The 22376-nt window shown below is 37.9% G+C and overlaps 2 protein-coding genes across 2 annotated transcripts; both read right to left on the bottom strand.

The window, feature by feature from the left end:
• Positions 1 to 540: 540 nt before the first annotated feature.
• LOC134753634 (uncharacterized) lies at positions 541 to 1645 on the bottom strand. Its single transcript, XM_063689569.1, has one exon. The coding sequence runs from the start codon at positions 1630 to 1632 to the stop codon at positions 601 to 603; it is 1032 nt and encodes a 343-aa protein (XP_063545639.1). The 5' UTR covers positions 1633 to 1645; the 3' UTR covers positions 541 to 600.
• A 48-nt stretch (positions 1646 to 1693) lies between these two features.
• On the bottom strand, positions 1694 to 6044 carry LOC134753633 (uncharacterized). Its single transcript, XM_063689568.1, has 2 exons — positions 4674 to 6044; positions 1694 to 1785 (listed from the first exon to the last, which is right to left on the bottom strand). Coding segments are annotated over exons 1-2 (1230 nt in total). The 5' UTR covers positions 5902 to 6044; the 3' UTR covers positions 1694 to 1783.
• Positions 6045 to 22376: the final 16332 nt, after the last annotated feature.

A 22376-nucleotide genomic window follows, 5' to 3' on the forward strand; every position in this document is an offset into this window, starting at 1 on the left:
TTGATTAGTTCATCCTACCTGACTTATTAAGGTGTTTTCTGCTCCTCTTTTGAATTGTCGGTTAAAAATTAAGCCTATATCAAAAAATCTCCTTGGATGTAAAGTCGAATCGATTATCTCAATCTGCCAAGACGAGCAAAACGAAGCGCAAGGGCACTACCTAACTTTTCTCAAAGCGCTTCGTCGTTTTTTTGAAACCTCATAACTTGGTTTTGGATTATGCCAGATAAATAAAATTCTCGGGATATGATGCCATTAGTGGACTTATTAAACATAAAAAAATTCAATGACATAGCTCTTATAGGTACTATAGTTTTTTTTTATAAAAATGGTGTATTCAGTAACTTATTAACTTAACAATATGCAGGTTGGTGTCTCGTTTTAACTAACCTTCAAGCTTGGAGTCTTGAGTATTAAATAAAAATCGCAGATACTTAAAAACAGCTTCTAATTCTGGTTCCACAAAAGGTACTTAAAGATAATTGTATGTATGAGAAAATATATTGAGTGTATGACGCGCACACGAGCGTGTATCTCAGAGCCAAGTGGCTCGCACGGCGTCTATATGCGGCGGGGGGAGCGGTAGATGGGCCAACTGGTTTAGCGGTGTATGTTCCCCACTTCCCCTCCATTGGTAGGAGCCGCAACATCCTGGGGGCCCTTGGAGGCGTCAGCCTTCAAGGCTTCATGGGTCTCGTCCAGCAGAGGGCAGAGGTATTTCACACCTCGTTTGTAGGTGCCCGTTCCAGTAGCAACTTCGGCTACTCGCGAAATCCCGTCAGCGCCAGGAAACAATTTGGCGATTCGTCCGAGCCGCCAGTGCATTGGGGGAGTATTCTCTTCCTTGATTAGGACCAGGTCACCCAGTTGAAGAGCTCGTCCTGGAACACGCCATTTAGTCCGTTGCTGGAGCTCGCAGACATATTCCATTTGCCAGCGTCGCCAGAAGTGCTGTCTTAATGCCTCGAGCCTCTGAAACCTATCTAAACGGTTTGGGTTTATATCCGCGAGGTGGGGCGACGGCAACGAAGTGAGCGCGCGGCCGATGATGAAGTGACCTGGGGTTAAGGGTTGGAAATCGTTTGGTGAGGACGATAAAGGACATAAAGGACGACTGTTAAGGATAGATTCCACATAACTAAAGAGACTTGCCAATTCTTCATATGTTAAATGAGCGTTACCTAATATACGATTGAGGTGAAATTTGGCCGATTTGACTCCTGCTTCCCACAAACCACCAAAGTGAGGAGCATATGCCGGCTGGAATTTAAATTGTATTCCCTCATTTGCTGCAAAATTGCAAACCGTGTCTGAGTTTGAAGTAAGATAATCGCTAATTTCCTTGGCCGCTCCTACAAAATTGCGTCCATTGTCGCAAAAAATCTCGCGAGGTCGCCCTCTGCGAGAGATAAAGCGTCGCAGCGTAAGAATAAATGAATCTGTCGACAGCGTGCTTACTGCCTCCAGATGCAAACACTTGTATCGGAGACAAACAAATATTGCTAAGTAGCATTTGGTTATTTTGCAGCCTCTGCCATGCCTGTCAGTAATCATAAAAGGCCCAGCGAAGTCTACGCCGACACTAATGAAAGGAAAATCAGGCGTTACTCGCTGAGAGGGCAGAGCGCCCATCAAAGGAGCAGAAGTGTTGCCAGCTGCGCGGCGACAGGTAACGCACTGTTGCGATACGGTACGCGCAAGTGTGCGCCCCGATACGGCCCATATCGACTCGCGAATGGCAGCCAGAAGCAGCTGAGGAGGAGCGTGCAGGAGACGGATATGTTCCTGTTGAAACAGCAGTCTAGTCAATCTATGCTTGGCATGTAAAAGCATTGGGTGGCGTTTGTCAAATGGATAAAATGAGGAGGACAAACGTCCACCAACTCTGAGAAGCTTGTCGTCTTCATCGTAAAATGGATTCAACGATAAAATAGGGTTTTTAGGGCCTAGAGGTTGCCTGTCACGCAACAATTTCAATTCAAGGGCGAAACTAGCCTGCTGGGACAAAGCGACCAATTTTTTAAAAGAGACCTCGAGCTCCTCAGGTTGTAGCACACCCGCAGTTTTGTTGGATGAACAACGGCAATTATGCGCAAACCTAAGCATATAAGCTACCGCACGTTGTAAATGTTTAAGTTTCGAATATCGATCGAAATCGATAACATCAGTTTTTTGCGAATCGTTAGTAATCGCGACGTTAACCTTTAGCTCGGGCAAATCGAGCTCCGAGTTTGAGGAAAACTGAGGCCAGTTATTCTGTGGCTCGTACAAAAAAGATGGCCCGGTCCACCACATGTGCAAATCAGGCAAGCGACGCGCTTCGACCCCTCTAGATGGGTAGTCAGCCGGATTTAAAGCGGTTGGAACGTGACGAAACTCACTGCCATCGGTGAGTTCTAAAATGTGAGACACGCGATTGGCAACAAACGTTTGTAATTTTGTTTGATTCGTTTTAAGCCATGCGATTACAATTGACGAGTCAGTCCAATAAAATTTCTGCGCAATCTGGCAACGCAACGTCCTAGAAACAGCTGACGCGAGCTGCGCGCCTAGAAGGCAAGCACATAATTCCAAACGAGGAGTAGTCGTAGCCTGGACCGGAGTGACCTTGGCCTTTGCGCACAGCAACCTGACTACAATATCGCCCTTCTCGTTCGTGGACTTTAAATAAATACAGGCCGCGTATGCAACTGAGCTTGCGTCACAAAATACATGCATCTCGATATGCGTCGGCGAGTCGCAAAGAACATGACGAGGTATTTGGAGCGAAGTTAAAGACGTTAACCCGTTAACAAAGTCCTGCCAAGACTCGTTTATATAACTCGGCACGGGAGCATCCCAGACAATTTTTTCGATCCATAATTTTTGAATTAAAACTTTAGGTATAATCGTCAGCAAACACAGGAGGCCTAAAGGATCAAATATTTTACACGAGTCCGATAAAATTGAACGTTTCGTAGGGTGGCCGTCCTTGGCAGAATATTGTGTGGGAAAATGAATGACATCTGCCTCAGAGTCCCAGCCCACTCCTAGCGTATGCGACGACGAGCTAATGATCAAGCTACCTTTATCTTCACTAGCGCTTTGTGAGTCATGCAAAATTGACGATAAATTTGAGCGATATTTGCGCAGGGGAAAACAACCAGCTGCTAGCGCACGCTCAACCGAATCTTTAATGAAACGTAATTCCTCCTCTGTGTCTGACCCTGTTAATAAATCATCCACTAAAAAATCGTTTTGAATGATAGTCTTAATTTTTTCATCTGCACATTCCTCGCCCAACTGCCACAAACAGCGTGTGCTCAAAAAACTAGCACTTGAAAATCCGTAAGTGACCGTGTTAAGTCTTAAAGTTTTTAAAGGTTCGTTCTCATTGGAGCGCCAAAGGATTAATTGTAAATCGCGGTCACACTCCTGAACTAGGACCTGCCGATACATCTTAGCGACATCCCCAGTCAAAACATATTTGTAAGTACGAAACCTCAGGAGAATATTAAATAACGAATCTTGAATCGTCGGCCCAACCATCTGCAGGTCGTTTATAGAATAGCCAGACGTGGTGGGGGCACTTCCATGGAACACGACCCTTAACTTCGTAGATTCGCTGGAGGGCTTTTGCACAGAATGATGTGGCACAAAGAAAGAAGGGTCCGGAATGTCAGAATCGGACACAGAGAGGTGGCCTAATTCGGCATATTCATTTATAAATTGCTCGTAAGCCGTTTTCAAATCAGGGTTGCGTTTAAATCGTTTCTCTAATGCAAAGAACCGTTTTTTAGCAAAGCGATACGAGTTACCTAAACAATCGGGTTCCGTAACTAATGGCAAACGCACGTGAAACCTACCGTTATCGTCACGATAAGTGTGAGTGACAAAATGATGCTCACATTCCGCCTCTAAATCGGTAAACGGTTGACTAGGCTGGGGCACTTGCTCTAGCTGCCAGAATTTAGTAAGAGAGTCGTCCAGCTTATCACTTGTGTACAAGTGATTACATTGTAAAAAAGAATTGAACGACTTATCGTCATACATTGAAAATGCATTGTATTTACTGACCACTAACCAACCTAGTTTTGATTTGCGCAAAACAAGCGTATCGTGCCCTAAATCAATTTGCTCGCCTCCAACCAAAGTCCAAAAGACGTCACCGCCAAGTAAAATATCTACAGGTCCGGGCTGATTGAAATGAGGATCGGCGAGTTTTTTATTACGTGGCCACTTAACGTTCGACACATCGATAGGCTGTAGTGGCAAATTGCTGTTAATTACAGGCAGCGCTAAACATGAGATATCGAATTTATTATTTTTATCATGTTTAGACCGAATTTGCACAAAGCAGCGCTCAGGATTACTGGATATAGGAACGTCAGATAATCCGAAAAGTTTTGAATTACTGGGCAGCGGTGCGGGTTGCAATTTTTGTTTATAACTGCTTGTTACGATAGAAGTCATGCTACCGCAATCTAAAAACGCGCGCGCCGTTACATAATCATTAGTAGCCGGGCTATATATGTCAATATACGCGGTAGGTAAGAGTATTTGATTTGAGCATGACACGGTCATATTGGACGACAGTCCGAGCTCGGGCTCCGAACGCGGCGGAGGCGCATCCACGGGCGCAGCGGCAACCTGAGGAGTTTCCCTATGCAACAAAGTATTATGGCGCTTCTTACAAGTGTGACACGGAGCTACTCGGCAGCGATGAGAAGTGTGGCCCTTCCGCAAACAGTTGAGACAAAGGCGTAACCTTGACGCTCCGGAGATCCGGTCTTCAACTGGCAGGGACAGGAATGACGAGCAATCGTAAATCCGATGCTCGCCGCTGCAAAACACACAGGCAGGCGAAGAGGCCGAGGCCGAAGTAGCAGGAGTGGCTGAAACCGCAAAACATTTGGTGCTAGACTTCTCGCGTTTATTATGAGGCGAGGCAATAGGTTCGCGTTTATTATTATTATTAGTGATAGGCTTATCAAATTTATTACGCTGAACCGATTCCAAAACGTCAGCACGTCCCTTTAAAAAGCGATTAAAATCGGCCAATGACGGCATATCGTCATTTGAAAATGAATTACTTTTAAATTCCTCCCATTTTAAACTAGTATTACTATCAAGTTTACTTGCGACCATATGTATAAGAAGCGTGTCCCACTTATCCGTGGGCTGGCCCAACGTATTTAAAGCCCGTAGGTTTTTGGACACATGATCCACTAAATAACGCAGGGACTTTGCCGATTCGCGACCAATCGGTTGTAAGTTAAACAATGAGTTCAAATGGTTGCTAATCAGCTGTTTTTTGTTGTCATATCTCTCGCAGAGGAGACGCCAGGCTTCAGCGTAATTACCGTCCGACACTTCTAAGTTACTAATCACCTGAGCCGCTTCACCGTCCAAATAAGAGTTCAAATAGTGAAATTTGTGAATCGGCCTGATGTTGTCGGAACTGTGAATGAGTGAATCAAATGTGTCTCTGAATTCAAGCCACTTAAAATACGAACCATCGAAACTAGCGATTTTTATCACAGGTAAACGAAAATTTAAACCGTTGCATGTATTGTCATGACCACAGTTACTTCGAACTTCAGACTTTACGCTGGCGAAATCAGATCTCTCGGCCATCTTATCAATAATCTTCTGAGCCGTGGCAATAAGAGAAATAAAATCATTTTCCATCTCTTCTCTTATGTCAATCTCGGTCTGCATTTCTGATGTAGTCGCAATTTCTATTTGAGTCTGCACCTGATCGAATTGTGTGAACATATTGCGAAAACGATCCAACTTCAACGAAAGTTCGTCTACATCTTTTGAGGAAATATTTTCCTGATCATTCAATTCGGCAATGTAATTTTTAAATTTAGTAATACGTCCCTTAATGGACGTTCTAGTGGGAATCAACGTAGCCATTTTACGATAAAGATCTGATTTCAATTAAAAACAGCGAATGAGGAAATGACAATCGAAAATAAAAAATATTGGAATAAATACGTAAATTTTTCGGCCTATGTTCACAGTCACAGTGGTTGACTCGGTTGACAACAGTGCATTTGGAATGCAGGAGTCAGCAGAAAAAGGGCGCACCGCAGCTGCAGCTGAGTAGGTATCAGCTGTTGCCGGGAGCGATGCGACCGGCTCTTATCTGTAACACGAACACTTGTGTTACTATGGAATGCAATGGATTTTTTTTGCGTTAAGATTTTTAACTGCGCGTAATTAGTAAAATCGCTAGACAGTAATCTATTTAGCACAAAGTAGGTAGGTATGCTTTATAAAATAGTGGAATGTTTAAAATTAAGTTGATGAAATTAACTAATAAGAATGTCACTCAAATAAGCGTTTCTGTTCTTAAATAGTTTTAAATGCTTAAATTGCCGTAAAAGGCTATAGGTTTTTGATTTGGCTTTAAAGCAGCGACCAGATTATTTCAATGGCACTAGCTAATAAATGAGGATACGTGCTAAAAATGTTTACGTCACTAGTGCAATAAAATGGCATACAATTAATTTAAGCACGGCAAAGGGTGAAGAAGGGCAAAGCTAAATAGTCAAGTAGGTGGAGGAAAGTACGAGCAGAAAAATAGGAAATATGAAGGAATGGTGCACTTCCCTTGCTAAACCTTGGCTGCGGCGTAGTTGTGACCGGCGGGCTTGAAGTAAGGGTGTCTGCAGCTTCCAAAATGGCGTCGTAAATCTCCAAATATATCCTTGTACAGTTCAACTGGCGTCGTAGATAGCTACAGCTGGTACAATCCAATAGGCGTCGTAAATCCAGAACACTGCGTTGACGCCGGTATAACCAATTTCTGCCACGTTGTAGCTGTCGTGACCTTTGTTCTCTTCACACGTAGCAATTCCGTTCGACTCGGGCAGAAGCTATCGTTGCGTATTAATCACGTCGGGGTCACCATGTTCAAGCTTGGAGTCTTGAGTATTAAATAAAAATCGCAGATACTTAAAAACAGCTTCTAATTCTGGTTCCACAAAAGGTACTTAAAGATAATTGTATGTATGAGAAAATATATTGAGTGTATGACGCGCACACGAGCGTGTATCTCAGAGCCAAGTGGCTCGCACGGCGTCTATATGCGGCGGGGGGAGCGGTAGATGGGCCAACTGGTTTAGCGGTGTATGTTCCCCACTTCCCCTCCATTGGTAGGAGCCGCAACAAACCACATATACAAGATAAACGGCCAAGCCACATATTTTGACTAAGGTTGTGAAGTTAGGGCTTGTAGAGTTAGAAGTTATGGTTTCGTCTTGCTTGGCAACATTTTACATGAAAATGTGGGATAATCATTGACATAGACATAGAACATTTCTATTCAAGTAACACATTTTTACATGAATTTAGACAGAGAAATCGAGTTGCACATCTGAGGGAAAAATATTCATGAGTGTTAAATAGGAGCTTGTCATAGTCATAGTCATAGTCATATCATTTATTGCATACATGTGTTTACATTAGGTCTTATTTATATCTTAGGTTACAACATGCACCCGTTAGGGCATAGCAACATAGTTACTTAAATAATACTTAGTCTAAATTATATTTTAACAGCTATACATTATTCACCAGCTTAAATTATATTAAATTATAATTTATCATAAAATTATCCCAATATTAATATTTTTACAATTACAAATTTTTACATTATTATTATGAAATTCAATTTATTCCAAATTATCATTTAAGAAATCATTTAAAGAATAATAGCATTTGTGTAACAAAAATTCTTTGATTGCCTTATAAAATAATTTATAATTATTGTGCGACTTGATTTTGTTTGGCAGTTTATTGTATACCCGGATTGCTGTATATTGTGGGCTATTGGATAGCATTTTTGTTCTGGAAGGGGGGATAACAAGCTGATATTTTCTCCGGACACTATTTGTTTCCTTAAATAAATATTTATATTTCCACGCTTGCCTCAGTAGTTGCAGTGTATTTACTACAACGCTGGTTTTCAGGCAGACCCTTATTACATTATCACATTGTACATTGATTGGTTGTCTGGAAGAGATCGCTTTTAAGCGATAAGACCGCCTGTTGCTGCTTAGTTTTTTATGTTAATTTGCTGTATTTAATCATGTTTCATTGTGCACAATAAAGAATATTATTATTATTATTATTATTATTGATCTCAAAGGTTCTGACTAAATATTACTAAATACGAAATTGCTTGTTGGACTTTTTTGTAGTTAGTGAGCCATGATTAGGTAATAAACCGTAACCGTCTTAATCAATCGGATGTCACAATTTTCATTACCTACCTTAGTGTGACTTTAGGCGTTAATTTTTATTCAAGCAGAAACGTCTTTGAGGCATAGGTACTACAAATGTGACGTACCACTTTGTCGCTTACGAGAAGGGCGAAACTTGTTTGTATTTATACGAATAACCTGTCAGAGCGCTGCGTCCTTATGGCAAGCGACAATGTGGTACCTTTTACTTGAGAACGACACAAATATTTATATTAAAGGAATAATGGAAATACACCTACTCCGGCAAGACCTCGAACCTGCGACCTCTTGAAAGGCGTTGAATTTTTGACCTTAGAACTTCTCTACATTAAAAGATTTTTTATTTAAAATGGATAAATCATTCAAATAGGAGTTAGTTAATGTGTCTTCTCTTTTTTATTAATGAAATGGTTATTTGTTTTACAAGGGGGCAAAGTTGTTGTTTAACCTGTCGTACGAGCTAGCGAAAAATTCCAAAATTTAAACACAAGCGTAGCGTGTGTTTCGAAAAGTGGAATCTTGAGCGTTGCGAGGGTTTTAAGGCAAGAAGGTTAAACAAATTTTGCCACCGAGAGAAACACAACATTTTTCACCACACCAACACAAGGATAATACTAACTGTAAAATATCAAACAAAATCAAAGCTAATCGATTCAAAATGAATGTTACTAAATAAATTCAAAATCATTATTTAAGTCAATTCTAACTAGCCAACATAATGAAACAACTAAATATTTGCATTTGATTACTTTGCCCCAAATGTGGATAAAATACAACTTTTTCATCAGTTTTTAAACAATCAAGAGAGCCTTTACCAGCTGGTGTGCTGAAAAAGATTTTTATGCGTTAATAAATTGGTTCTATATTTCTCAATTATACAAAATTCAATAAAATAACTATAAACTAAACTTATATTGATATAACATAATTTTTCTAACGTGCAATATCTTTTGAAATAAAGCTTAAAATAAGTTGTGTTATCGAGATTCGCTTCACGGTGTATAAGGTAAACAAATAGCCCAAATTGGCCCAAAGTTATTTGTCAATGTGAAAATAATGCAATCAGCTACCTATGTCAACCGCGTAACTCTGTCAATATTGACAGTTGACGTAACACCGCGGCTTTCGCACGTGTCATCAGTTTGGTAAACTGTCAAATACTAAACTAGGTTATGCTTATAAAGATTAATTTATTCTCGGTAGATTATTGCGTGTCTTAACTACTTTCATATTTATGAGTTTACAGTTCAACCTATGCCAAAAAAGTATTGTAATTAAAAATTGTAATAGATGTCATGTGGTATTTTCTATAAAAAGGGACCTTTTATTGTCGATGGCGCTTACGCCATTATTATTATTATTAACGATGCTCCGATATAAATACAATGCCGCGCGGCGTTATGCGGCGTAAGCGCCATCGACAATAAGGTCCCTTTTCATAAAAAATGCCCCATATATTAAAGAAAAAGTGACGAAGCCCTCCAGTGGTGAAGGCCGGATTCGAACCGGCGTCTTTAGCTATCGCGGCTAACGCCATGAACCCCTAGGCCACCTCGCCACGGCGGTACCCCCAATTTCTCGACTATATGCCATCTTAGTAAGACTAGGCGTCTTTGAACAAATCAAAATATTTAATAAAATAATTTGATTTGTTCCCAAACTTGTTCAAGTATTGTAATGTTAAATGTTGTTACGGACGGGGCTTCCTGATACAGTTTCATATTAACTAAAACTAGGAAGTCCCAACCTCATCATTCGCTTGCCCTTGTCCCATTTACTTGGGGTCGGCGCAGCATCTTTTCCTTCCATACATCTCTGTCACCCGTCATCTCATCATTCACTTGCGTTAGTTTCATATCATCTTTCACACAGTCCATCCACCTTTTCCTCGGTTTTCCTCTCCTCGTACTTCCCTCCACATTCATTCTTAATACCTTTCTCGTCACATGACTTCCCAACCTATTACCTTATTATGCTAAGAGGATATATCATATAACCAAACGGAGACGCCACGTCTGTAATTTTCTGTACAAAAAAGTCTGCCGATTTTTGCGGGGAGGGGAACGTCAAATGTATGCGTAACGTTAAAATAGCCATGTCAGATAAACGTGTCCATACATTGTGTATGACGATTGGCCGACTATTTTCGACAGAGGGGAACGCCTGTAATGGCTACTCCGTTTGGTTATATCCTCTTAGTTATTATGTAAAGCCTGACCAGGAATATATGATCACGCGCCATGTGGCGGAATTTCACTGGAACTAATTTTTTCATACTATACTGAACTGTCACCCCATACATTGAGAATAAACAGCGCCCTCTTGACAATGATCTATTACTGGTCAGGCATGCATGCATTTTGCATTTACTACCTACTGCAATAAATATTTTTTATTTTCAATTAACAAATGTAAATAATCTGAGATTAATCAATTGAGTTAATTGGAACAAAAACGATGGCGGCAAAATATTTATTAAAAACTAATATTTGATATCGTCTTCGGTTACCGCGATAGTTACTCATGAAATAAAACTATGAGAACGGATTATATCGCCTATGACTAACCTTATGAACCGATTTTGCATGTACAACCAGCCTTAAAGTTTGTAGTCTATGATTGTTCATTATTTTAGTATGTGGGTATTTTTGCACTTTGTAATTTTTCCTCAGTCACCCGTTGACCACGAACGCTGTAAAGGGTTAGAAACGTTGGGATGTATTATAAATTCAATATACGCGATATAATCCGTTTTCATAGTTTTATTTCATAACTAATATTTGGATAACAAGCCGTAATTTCTACATAATATAATACGGTAAATAATAATGGCATAATGATATTGGTTTAGGGTTAAAGCAGAAAAGCTGCATATTTGCTGTAAAAAAATAACTGACTTGAAATTGACGACTAATTTCCTCATCCTGAAGGATGTTTATTTTGCTGATGTCGGCTATCTCGTTGGCTTAAGGTTAAGGTGTATGACGGGTGCCTTTTACGGAAAAATACAGCAGACTGAAGACGTGGTGCAATCATATAATGTGCAGCGTAGGTCAAATTTACTTATCGTCTTCGTCATTATATGATATTCACCATTGAAAAGTGATGAGCTATACATTGTTTTTTTTAGCATTACAAAAATAGTAAGCAATCTTGAAGTGTCTTTTTTATTGAAGAAAGCTTTTGAAAAATAAGTTACAACAAATATGTATTTGTTGCCGGTCCCATATTGGGATACCCTCCTACAATTTAGGAGGGAATTAAATCTTCTCGGGTCCGTGATGTAGGGTTGGAGCCGGCGTAGTTTTTATCGCGTATATATACCTATATATATATATATATTTACTTGAAAATAATTGTAATGTATAACTAGCCTTATGAACCGATTTTGCATGTACAACCAGCCTTAAAGTTTATAGTCTATGATTGTTCATTATTTTAGTATGTGGGTATTTTTGCACTTTGTAATTTTTCCTCAGTCACCCGTTGACCACGAACGCTGTAAAGGGTTCGAAACGTCGGGATGTATTATAAATTCAATATACGCGATATAATCCGTTTTCATAGTTTTATTTCATGAGTAACTATCGCGGTAACCGAAGACAATATTAAATATGTAACAATTATATAGCATATATATGATCATTTACATTATTTTACTTTCACAAATAAGTTACTATTTTTTTTAAAGCGTTTTTCAATAAAAGACACGTCAAGATTGTTAACCTTTTTTTCTAATGTTAATAAAATGAGAGGTATTTTTGTTTTTTAGTGTTCCGTACCCAAAGGGTAAAAACGGGATTTCTGGTTTGTCTGTCTGTCTATCTGTCTGTCACCAGGCTGTAGCTCATGAACCGTGATCGCTAGACAGTTGAAATGTTCACAGATGATGTATTTCTGTTGCCGCTATAACAACAAATACTATAAACAGAATATAATAAATATACTGAGGCTCCCATACAACAAACGTGATTTTTTTGCCGTTTTTTTGCGTAATGGTATGGAACCCTTCGTGCGCGAGTCCGACTCGCACTTGGCCGGCTTTTTCACTTTACGGTAGGTATATTTTCAATTGACAAAAACAAAAAGCAAAACGCCATATTAGCTCAAAACTAATTCTTTACCGAGTCTGCAACGATAAATTGCGGTAGGGCTAATTATACGTATTTTAATGAAAAGTTCACGTTTTTGGCGGCGTTTCCACACTGCCGCTTGACAGTTACAGGTTAACTTTATCGCTAAGTTTTTCTTTCATTTTCTAAGTTTCATACATACATACATACATTCATCTTACGCCTATTTCCCGGAGGGGTAGGCAGAGACCACGGATTTCCACTTGCTACGATCCTGACATAGCTCTTTCGCTTCCTTCACTTTTATAACATTCCCCATACACGCTCGCCGGTTTAGGGTGCTCTTGACCTGGCCTTTCTTCAGGATTTCCCCGATCTGATCAAAGAAAGTCCGCCGAGGTCTGTCCCTTCCAACTCCCGTTTCTACCTCTCCCTTATACACTCTCTTTGTTAGCCTTCTTTCACTCATTCTAAGTTTCATTGATAAATTAATGCATCTCACAATATATACGCATTCCAGTACAGTTCTGGTCGTTACTGCAAGGCCGCCCGGCTTGCATCAGTCTTGCGACAGACCGAGTGAGTGTGCAAGCCCTTAACGCCAAGTTTATTGAAATGGAGAAAAAACTGAATTGTGATGGTGTCGATGAAAGAAAATAGGTGTTATGTGGGTACAGTGTAACAAGAAATTGTAGTTTATTGAGGACGTCTATGGACTGAGCAACACAGGCAGAGTAGCTTGGTACGAGTTCGACTCTAAGAGGGTTAGCGCGTAATCTCCTCTGGCTTTTTGATACAGGTATAGATGGAATCATTTCAACTGAGCTAATGCACTTACCTGTACTAACAATGGCATTGTATTATTACAATACTATTATCTGCTTTTGTTCTCGTAGCCGCCAACTAGTTACAAAATAAGTTAGAAGTGCATTGCATGTATATTGAATTTTTAACCTTATTCCTTGTTAAATGGGGTTAAAATGATCTAAAAACATGTTGTAAAAAATGGTTTTCTACAAAGTGCATTTGTTTTGGGTGTCGACGGTTGTAAAATGCAAATAAAGTTATGTTGGCCTAAGTTAGTGTATTTTGTAGTCTATTGTTAAAAAAATAGAGTCGTTAATCTATACTAATATTTCAAGGCGGTTATAATCTACTTTTACTACGAGGTAGTTATCCTAATTTGTGGTTTACCACTCAATGGCATTGTATTCTTGAGACTCTTTCAGTAAACAGGTAAGTGCATGAGCTCAGTTGATATGATTCCATCTATACTCCTGTCGATAATCTTCGTTATATATGGTGGAAATATTCGCTGTATTGGGTAGGGTCTTAGTAGCTTAGATGGAAGAGCATCGGGCTATAGTGATCCGGTGGTCGTGGGTTTCAAGCAGCGAACGAATTCAAGTCCCATCCAAGACAGTGATTTTTTCCACTTTTAATTTGTTTTGAAATATCTATTGTCATAAAATCTGGTTAAACTGCTCTAAGTATATTTTATCTAATACTTGATATCTTTCTGCAAGAACTTCTGACATTTCTATAGAACACAAGGATTACAACGCTATGAAGAAACAGCCAATAGACACTAGGACAATAACATTAGCGACACTAGATTTCTAGCCTCTAGCATTTTGCAACGCAATAATTTTAAGGCATGTATGTGTTGTTGAAATACGTTTTTGGTGTTAATAATTAAGAGCCCGTTATCGATTTTACTCGCAAAAACGTAAAATTGATAGATTTAGTCGCTAAAATTGTACACCTTTTGATACGTAATAGAAATAACAAGTGTTAATAGTGTCTATCAGCACGTCTTGCCGTTTTACAGATATTTTTTTGATTTTTTTTCTGATGGACGTTTAGCGTAAAACACTGACTTTGTCGGTCTTATTTGTAAATTACGTAAAGTTTGGACGGCTAGAAATGGTAATTTTGTTTTATACATATCCTGTACTCCACCTTTTACAGACTACATTTTTATTATTATGACTCTGAAGTAGTGGAAATGAAAGTTAGACGAAATCAATTTTCTCCGGAAATTACTTCAAAACAAGTGACAATTTCTCTGAAAATCTACTTAATTTTAACGTATTTTGATACTTAAACAATCTACAACATTTGCTGAAACTGTTCCTATACATCAATTTGTATAATTTACCACCATAACTTTTTGATGAACCAAAATGCGCAGTAGGCTCTCGTGGTCACGTGCGACCTTAACATTCTTCGTGTTGCAACTTACGCGCAAAGTCAAGGTTGACGAAAAGCTTTTTTTTTCGAGTAGATTCCCGCGCGTACTCAATATGTTGTATGTTGACTGAGACCATAGAGTAACTTATACTAGAGCGGTACTTCTTCTTCTTCTTCTTCTTTGTCCTGGCTATTATCCCAGTTTATTTGGGGTCAGCCCTCCTAGTAATCCTGCGCCACATCGCACGATCGTGGGTTGTCTCCTCTGTTGTACTGCTTTCCTTCATATCGTTTTTTAGGGTTTGCATCCAGGTGATTGGTGGTCGTCCTCGCCCTCTTTTTCCTTCTTCTATTTTGAGAACTCTTTTAGTCATGTGGCTATCATCCCGCCTCATTACATATCCGTACCAGCGCATGCGGTTCTCTCTTAGTTTTTCTTGAACCTTTGCAACCTTAAAAGTACCCAGGATATACTGGTTCCTTATTTTATCCATTCTGGATACTCCTCCGGACCAACGCAGCATATTCATTTGCGTAGTGTGGATTTTTTGTTCGTCAGTCTTCCTCATCGGCCAACACTCCGAACCGTACAACAAGGCTGGTCTTACTGCCCTTTTGTAGACGTTACCCTTGATTTTTATTGCGTTATACTAGAGCGGTACTTTCATAGTAAATTTTGTAACCCCAGTAAATTCACTGCCATCTGTCGACACACTTTAAAACTAAAAATAATTATTTTTATATGATTTTGACCCATGTTCTTTCACTGATATGCGATAAAATTATAAATAACAAACGAAACAGTCAACGCCCTCTATACGAGTGTAGGCCAAAACTAGTGGCGCCATCTGATCGAGAATCAATTTTTCATGATTTTCGAGGCACATTTTTTCCTTAGACTGTATCCATCTATTACGGAGTTATATCTATCTTTGATAATGGTCATAAACTCGTTTCGATTTTAACCTCATTTATCAAAAAAGCATTGTAGTTTTGACTCTACGGAACATACAACACAAACATACCTACATGTACATACACTGGTAAATCATAATATTTCCTATATTTGCTATGATTGGAAAATGAATGTAGTTACTGTCCGTTCTCCGGTTATGATTGCCTCCACGTGTTGTAACCGCACCGTGTTGCGTGCGCAAAGTCAAGGTCATCGACGTGAATTAAGAAGCGTACAGATGTTAACAAATTTGATGTAGACAGAAAAAAAAGCGGTTTAATTTTGTTGATTTTGGGTGATTTGTAGCTCTAAAGGGGCCCACTGACTATCAGTCCGCCGGACGATATCAGTCTGTCAGTTAGAACAAAATTTTTACAGTTCCGAACAACTGACAGGCCGATATCGTCCGGCGGACTGACAGTCAGTGGGCCCCTTCAAACAACTTTCAACTTTTTATCATTCAGCTTTTTGGATTTTTATATTCTCAAAATATAATTGTCACTGTCTAAGCCAGTTTTATCTGTTCTGCTGAGAGCAGGATATTTTTTAAGTAAATACACCGTCATATACTAACTAATAGAATATATGTAAGCAAATACTTACTAAAACCCGTTGATGTCTTTTGTACAAAGGCAGATTACCAATGATGTTAATTTGTATTTTACTTAATTTATTTGCAGCTGTCAATAATTCCTACATATAAATATTAGTGTTAATCTATTTTCGTGAGTAGTAAAATAAAACAAAATTGAGTAAAAACTAAACAAAGGTGTTTGTGTGTAATGTATGCTCGCGAACTCGAAAACTGCTGAACGGATTTTCATGCGGTTTTCACCCATCAATAGAGTGATTCCTGAAGGTGTGTAATTTGTTAAAGTTTTGTGTAACCCTTGGTCGCTAGTAATACATAAAATATCTTAAAGCGGTTCCCTGAGCCAGAAGGCGAAAAATCTCCTTATATGATCATATTTTTCTAAGAGGCGTTGATATTCGTAGACGTGGAAAAAATATATGTAGTTCTTGACTATATTATCTTTAATATTATAGCTTCCGATACACTAAATATGACACTTTGCTCGATACAATTAATTCCCAAAGTAACCTGTAACTCGGACTTTTAATACAACTTTACTCGGTTATTTATTATGTGATACTATAAACAAAAAAAGAAGAAAAAACAATCTTAACTTAAATAGTAATTTCATAGCTTTCGAATTTCGATATTGTAGGGTAACGTTTTTAAAATAAATAAAAATCGACAAAATTCGATCAAAATTGGCACTTGGCGCGCATGCTCTTTCCCGTTCTTTCTTGCAAAATGTGACAGATACTTAAAATTATAGCTTATTCTTCGAAATTATGAGGCATAGTTTGCAGATAAAAAAACTATCGCCTGCTGGACTGATAACTATGATAATTGGAAGACTCCATGTTTATTTATTTAACCGCTTTTCAAAATATTCTGCAGTTGCAAAGCTTCTTAACTCATAGATATAAGGTTCATATTCACGTGGACCAGCGTAGCTGGCTTACTGGGTCACTGTCGCAACACTGAAGCAAGCGGTCGGAGACCGACCTTCGCTTGGTGTAGTGAAAAAGGGCGTATAAGCAAAGAGATAGTTGAAACCTTATAGCGTTTTGATACGGACCGTTGACTGGTTACTTACGACTGGATTTGACTCGAAGTTAAGTAGATATACATCGTGGCTTGCAATTCTCGGAATTTTGGTGTGAAATTACGATTTTATATTTCCCGGTAGCGGTAGTTAAGGAAAACGCACGAAAATTAGTTTCCGAACTTAAACTATCGTGAGACATATTTTAAAATATTTAGAGAAACTATAAACAATAGTGAGTAAAAACCGTACTGATCTAAATATTTTTAAAATTAGTTTCATAGCAACAAAACCCGGTTGGAATGTCGGATGGAAGTTGGTTTCGTAAGAAATCTTCGGATTAAGTCGCTGAGCGTATCCCAGGCTAATCAAGGTCCTTGTATTAGGTTGCTAAGCTAACCCCAGGCTTCTTAAGTGTTCTGGCGAAAAACTGGGATTTTACTAGGTATTAAAAAAATAACATGGCCATCGAGCTATGTATGAAATTTAAATATAATTTAAATTTAAATATAATTTAAATATAATAGGTAAATGACTATTATTTTATAGATCACATAAGGGAAACACATAGTACATTAGTACATATATAGTACATTACGATAAAAGTGCGAAAAGCAGGAAATTAGCACGTGTATTGTACAACGTTTTATAGTACACGCTTGTATGGCCTTTTCAATTTTCGACATACGCACGTATAGTGCTAGTTACCGCACTAGGGCGGTAAAGTAGTTAGCACCATATGCACTATAAAAATGATTATATATTCTTTGTATTTTAAATTAATGTTTCATGTAATTTAACTAAACGCATCGTACTGAAATCAACGCCATACGAAATCGCTATTATTCTTCTTCAGTTGTTATTACCAAAGATAGATATAACTCCGTAATAGATGGATACAGTCTAAGGAAAAAACGTGCCTCGAAAATCAAGAAAATTTGATTCTCGTTCAGAGGGCGCTACTAGCTTTGGCCTACTGTCGTATAGATGGCGTTGACGGTTTCGTTTGTTGTTTAACAATTTTAACGCATATCAGTGAAAGAACATGGGTCAAAATCATGAAAATAATTAATGCAAATAAAAAAAATCATTTATCCATATTTAAATACATTTTATCGTATTTTTATAAATCTTCATTTTTAGTTTTAAAGTGTGTCGACAGATGGCAGTGAATTTACTGGGGTTACAAAATTTACTATGACAGTACCGCTCTAGTATAAGTTACTCTATGTTATTACTGTGATCAGGAACACAATCGAGGCGTTTTAAAAAATCATAGAATATTTCTATTTATAAAATGACAACGGGTCTATATGGGGTCGCATAATAATTGATTATCCTAATGTAATGTTACTCATAAAACCCATTTCGCCTAATTGTGATTGTGCTAAAACTATTAACATTTCAAAAAAATTATAAAACAAACCTAACCTACCCTATTCTACACAACCTATGCAAAATATTTTCGTAAATACTTTCTGTTTTAGCTAGAGAAAAATTATGCGAAAAGAGTTATGCGTAACATTACAACAACCAATTACACAATCAATTATTATTCGACGAGATAGGCACCCAATGACGGGTCTATATGGGGTCGCATAATAATTGATTGTCCTAATGTAATGTTACTCATAAAACTCATTTCGCATAATTGTGATTGTGCTAAAACTATTAACATTTCAAAAAAATTATAAAACAAACCTAACCTACCCTATTCTACACAACCTATGCAAAATATTTTCGTAAATACATTCTGTTTCAGCTGGAGAAAAATTATGCGAAAAGAGTTATGCGTAACATTACAACAACCAATTACACAATCAATTATTATTCGACGAGATAGGCACCCAATGACGGGTCTATATGGGGTCGCATAATAATTGATTGTCCTAATGTAATGTACTTAAACCTTGTACTTAATGGAAGAGCGGAGCCTTCTGGCACAAGTATCTTTTTACTTAAAAGAAGGTTCTTGTTTCGATCCTAGTTAAAACCTGTTGTGTACCCAATAAATCATTTTTCATTTTCATTTCATTTTCAATGTTACTCATAAAACTCATTTCGCATAATTGTGATTGTGCTAAAACTATTAACATTTCAAAAAAATTATAAAACAAACCTAACCTACCCTATTCTACACAACCTATGCAAAATATTTTCGTAAATACTACATTCTGTTTCAGCTGGAGAAAAATTATGCGAAAAGAGTTATGCGTAAAATTACAACAACCAATTACACAATCAATTATTATTCGACGAGATAGGCACCCAATGACGGGTCTATATGGGGTCGCATAATAATTGATTGTCCTAATGTAATGTTACGCATAAAACTCATTTCGCATAATTGTGATTGTGCTGAAACTATTAACATTTCAAAAAAATTATAAAACAAACCTAACCTACCCTATTCTACATAACCTATGCAAAATATTTCCGTAAATACATTCTGGAGAAAAATTATGCGAAAAGAGTTTTATGCGTAACATTACATTAGGGCAATCAATTATTATTCAACGAGATAGGCACCCAATGACAACACATAGGTAAATGGTAAAATTAATAAAAATTCTTTACCTGTGATAAGAGTGACAGATTTAGACAGACGAAGTACCTCTACCTTCCATAAGACGAAGGATAACTTGCTAATTAGCATAATCTGTAGTAACTAGTATCAAAGATAACTGCGTGAAAGTGAATTTATGATACTTCGCACATTTATTGCATCATTTTTAAAATAGTACATTGTGGAATGGGGAAATGTATGGCCTAAATTGTAACTCGCGATTCTCGTTAAAGGATGACTCACGTTAGGCCGGGCCGTGTCCGGGCCGGAGCTTCCGGCGCTTCGTTTTCTATGGAAAGCACCACGTGATCACCTGTCAGAAAAGTAAGCGTCGGAAGCTCCGGCCCGGACACGGCCCGGTCTAACTTGAGTCATCCTTAAGGGTCCCCGGCAAGCTCGGTTCTCCATACAAACGTAGTTCCGCTCTCATTTTAAAACGACTAGCTAGATTGCTCTGAAACTTTGTACTTACAATAGGATTAGGTAAATTTATGTCTGTAATTAGTTTATGTAGCTTCAGATACTATAGTTAAAAAAATACAGCGAATTTAAGTTTTTCATACAAAACTTGTTTTTGCTCTATTTCGTTTGTTTTATAAACTGGAGCTATATAAACTAATTACAGACCTAAGGTATACACATTTATAATAAATCATTTTTATTTCGAGTAACTTTACAGACTCATATAGCTTGTGTTAGTAAGTACTTATAGCACAGAATAACTAATAGTACTACCGTACAGAAAATTCACTCGTTCACAAAAGCCAGATTTAGGTATAAAATTATACCTACACTCGCCGCCTGCAAGCAAAATTGATACTTATAACCGCGCACGAACCGTGAATCTTCTTTGCGCGCCGCAGTTTTATGACCGAGCTGCGAGGTCGGCACGGGGTTGTCACTTGACAAGTTTTTGTACCTATACCTACTGATTTATTATTTTTAAGATAAATATGTAGGAATTACAAACGTTGATTCTGTAAACATACAATTTTTAGCCGGAGATAGTATGTCTGATTCTCACGGAAGTAGGTATGCCACAGAAGTACTTATTTCTTTGAAAATATGTCGGTCACTATAGTCCGGAATTTAAAGAAAAAGTTTTTTCTGCTTCCTTGTTCTTCCGTTTATTCAGACATCCGTAAACAGAACATTATCTTTTATACAGATTAGAACGCGATTTAGGTTTCGAAGCCATTGCGTATTTACAATTTTGCGCGAGTGAATTGAGTGACACGACTATCGTGCGAGCCGAGCGGCAGCCCACTGCCATACTCCTTCCCGGGCGGTGCGCCGGCCAAATATACCTAAACTGCGCAGTGACACCCCCCTGCTTATAGCTATGTTAGTGCTTACATCTATCACTATATATACAGAATAATTATTAACACAAAATTAACATTACAATAAATAATAAAAAAAATAAAAAATAAACAATATTGAAATGAACTGAGTTATGTTTCTAGAAGTACATACCCATACATAAATTTAATTGTGTTTGTAGTACACAAGGGTTTTTATGATTGTTCATACAATTCAAGGCTCCCATAAACCGCTTTTCTACGTGCCGTTGCAATCATTATACATTATTAGTTCATTAACTAAATACAATTTCCACGCTCTTTTTATTAGTATGTTAAAGTCTCGTCTCGGTAAATTTCCTGACACGCAGTATCAGTAGCATCTGCTATGAAATACGTCATTCAAAACGTGCTGGATTAAAAGGTAATGATTGCGGGCTTACTATGAAATAAAGGATAAGATACTTATTACTGATTTTTAAGAACATTTTTCGTTAAGCGAATTTATTTTATTTAGCATATAAAAATACCTGAAAATGCTACAGTTTAAGCGGTATCCTGCTAAGTCCCAGCTTTTTTTAAACGTCATAGTCCTAGAGGCCTCTTGTTCATTTTTTTTGCACATAATAAATATTTGCTGTCAGTCCTGAGCAGACTATTTACAACTCTATGGTCTGTCAGAATACTCCGAGCGAGCATTCAAATTTGAAAGCGGGGGGCATCTAAACATTTTGTACTGAAATATGTACTATCGGTGTTTATTACTATAGTACTTTACTTAATGCTGGGACTGAAGGGTGACTTTTATTATTTACAAAATTTGGTACCGCAGGACTTAGGAGAGTAGACTAAATAAACATTCAAATTTACACAAAAGTGTGTAGGTATCTACGTATATTATAGACGGAATATATGATCTATTTTTTTGCCAGTCGTCTAAAAAGTAACCAAATAAATATAAAGTCAATCGGGATAAATGCGTCTTTTGAAAATATCTTCGAAAAGCAACATATTATAACTATTATAGCCGTATGCATTCAAAGTTCAGTGACCACACTTCGAACACGGAGGGATGCAATAGTTCAAAAATGTTCCGTTTAGAAGAAATCTTTAAAAGACGCATTTACCTCAAGTGGCGTATTTATCCCAGTTGACCTTAACACAGGAAAGTAAATATAAGAAACACTTAGTTGTAAGTTTTTAGTATTTATTTTTAAGTTAGGTTTTTTAGTTTTAATTAGTTTATTTTAATATTTCTACGCCGATAGAGGCAGAATATGGCGCACTTATTGTAACTTGACCATCTTTGTACCATATTCTATGAAATAAACATTTAATATTTTTAACAATGTTGGTGGCTGCAATAGTGCCCTGGCTTCTCCATTGTCGGACGAGGCCAGAGCACTGTTTAAGCTAGTAAATATAGGCCTTAGTAATC

This window comes from Cydia strobilella, chromosome 27 (assembly GCF_947568885.1).
Source record: "Cydia strobilella chromosome 27, ilCydStro3.1, whole genome shotgun sequence".
Taxonomy (NCBI): domain Eukaryota; kingdom Metazoa; phylum Arthropoda; class Insecta; order Lepidoptera; family Tortricidae; genus Cydia; species Cydia strobilella.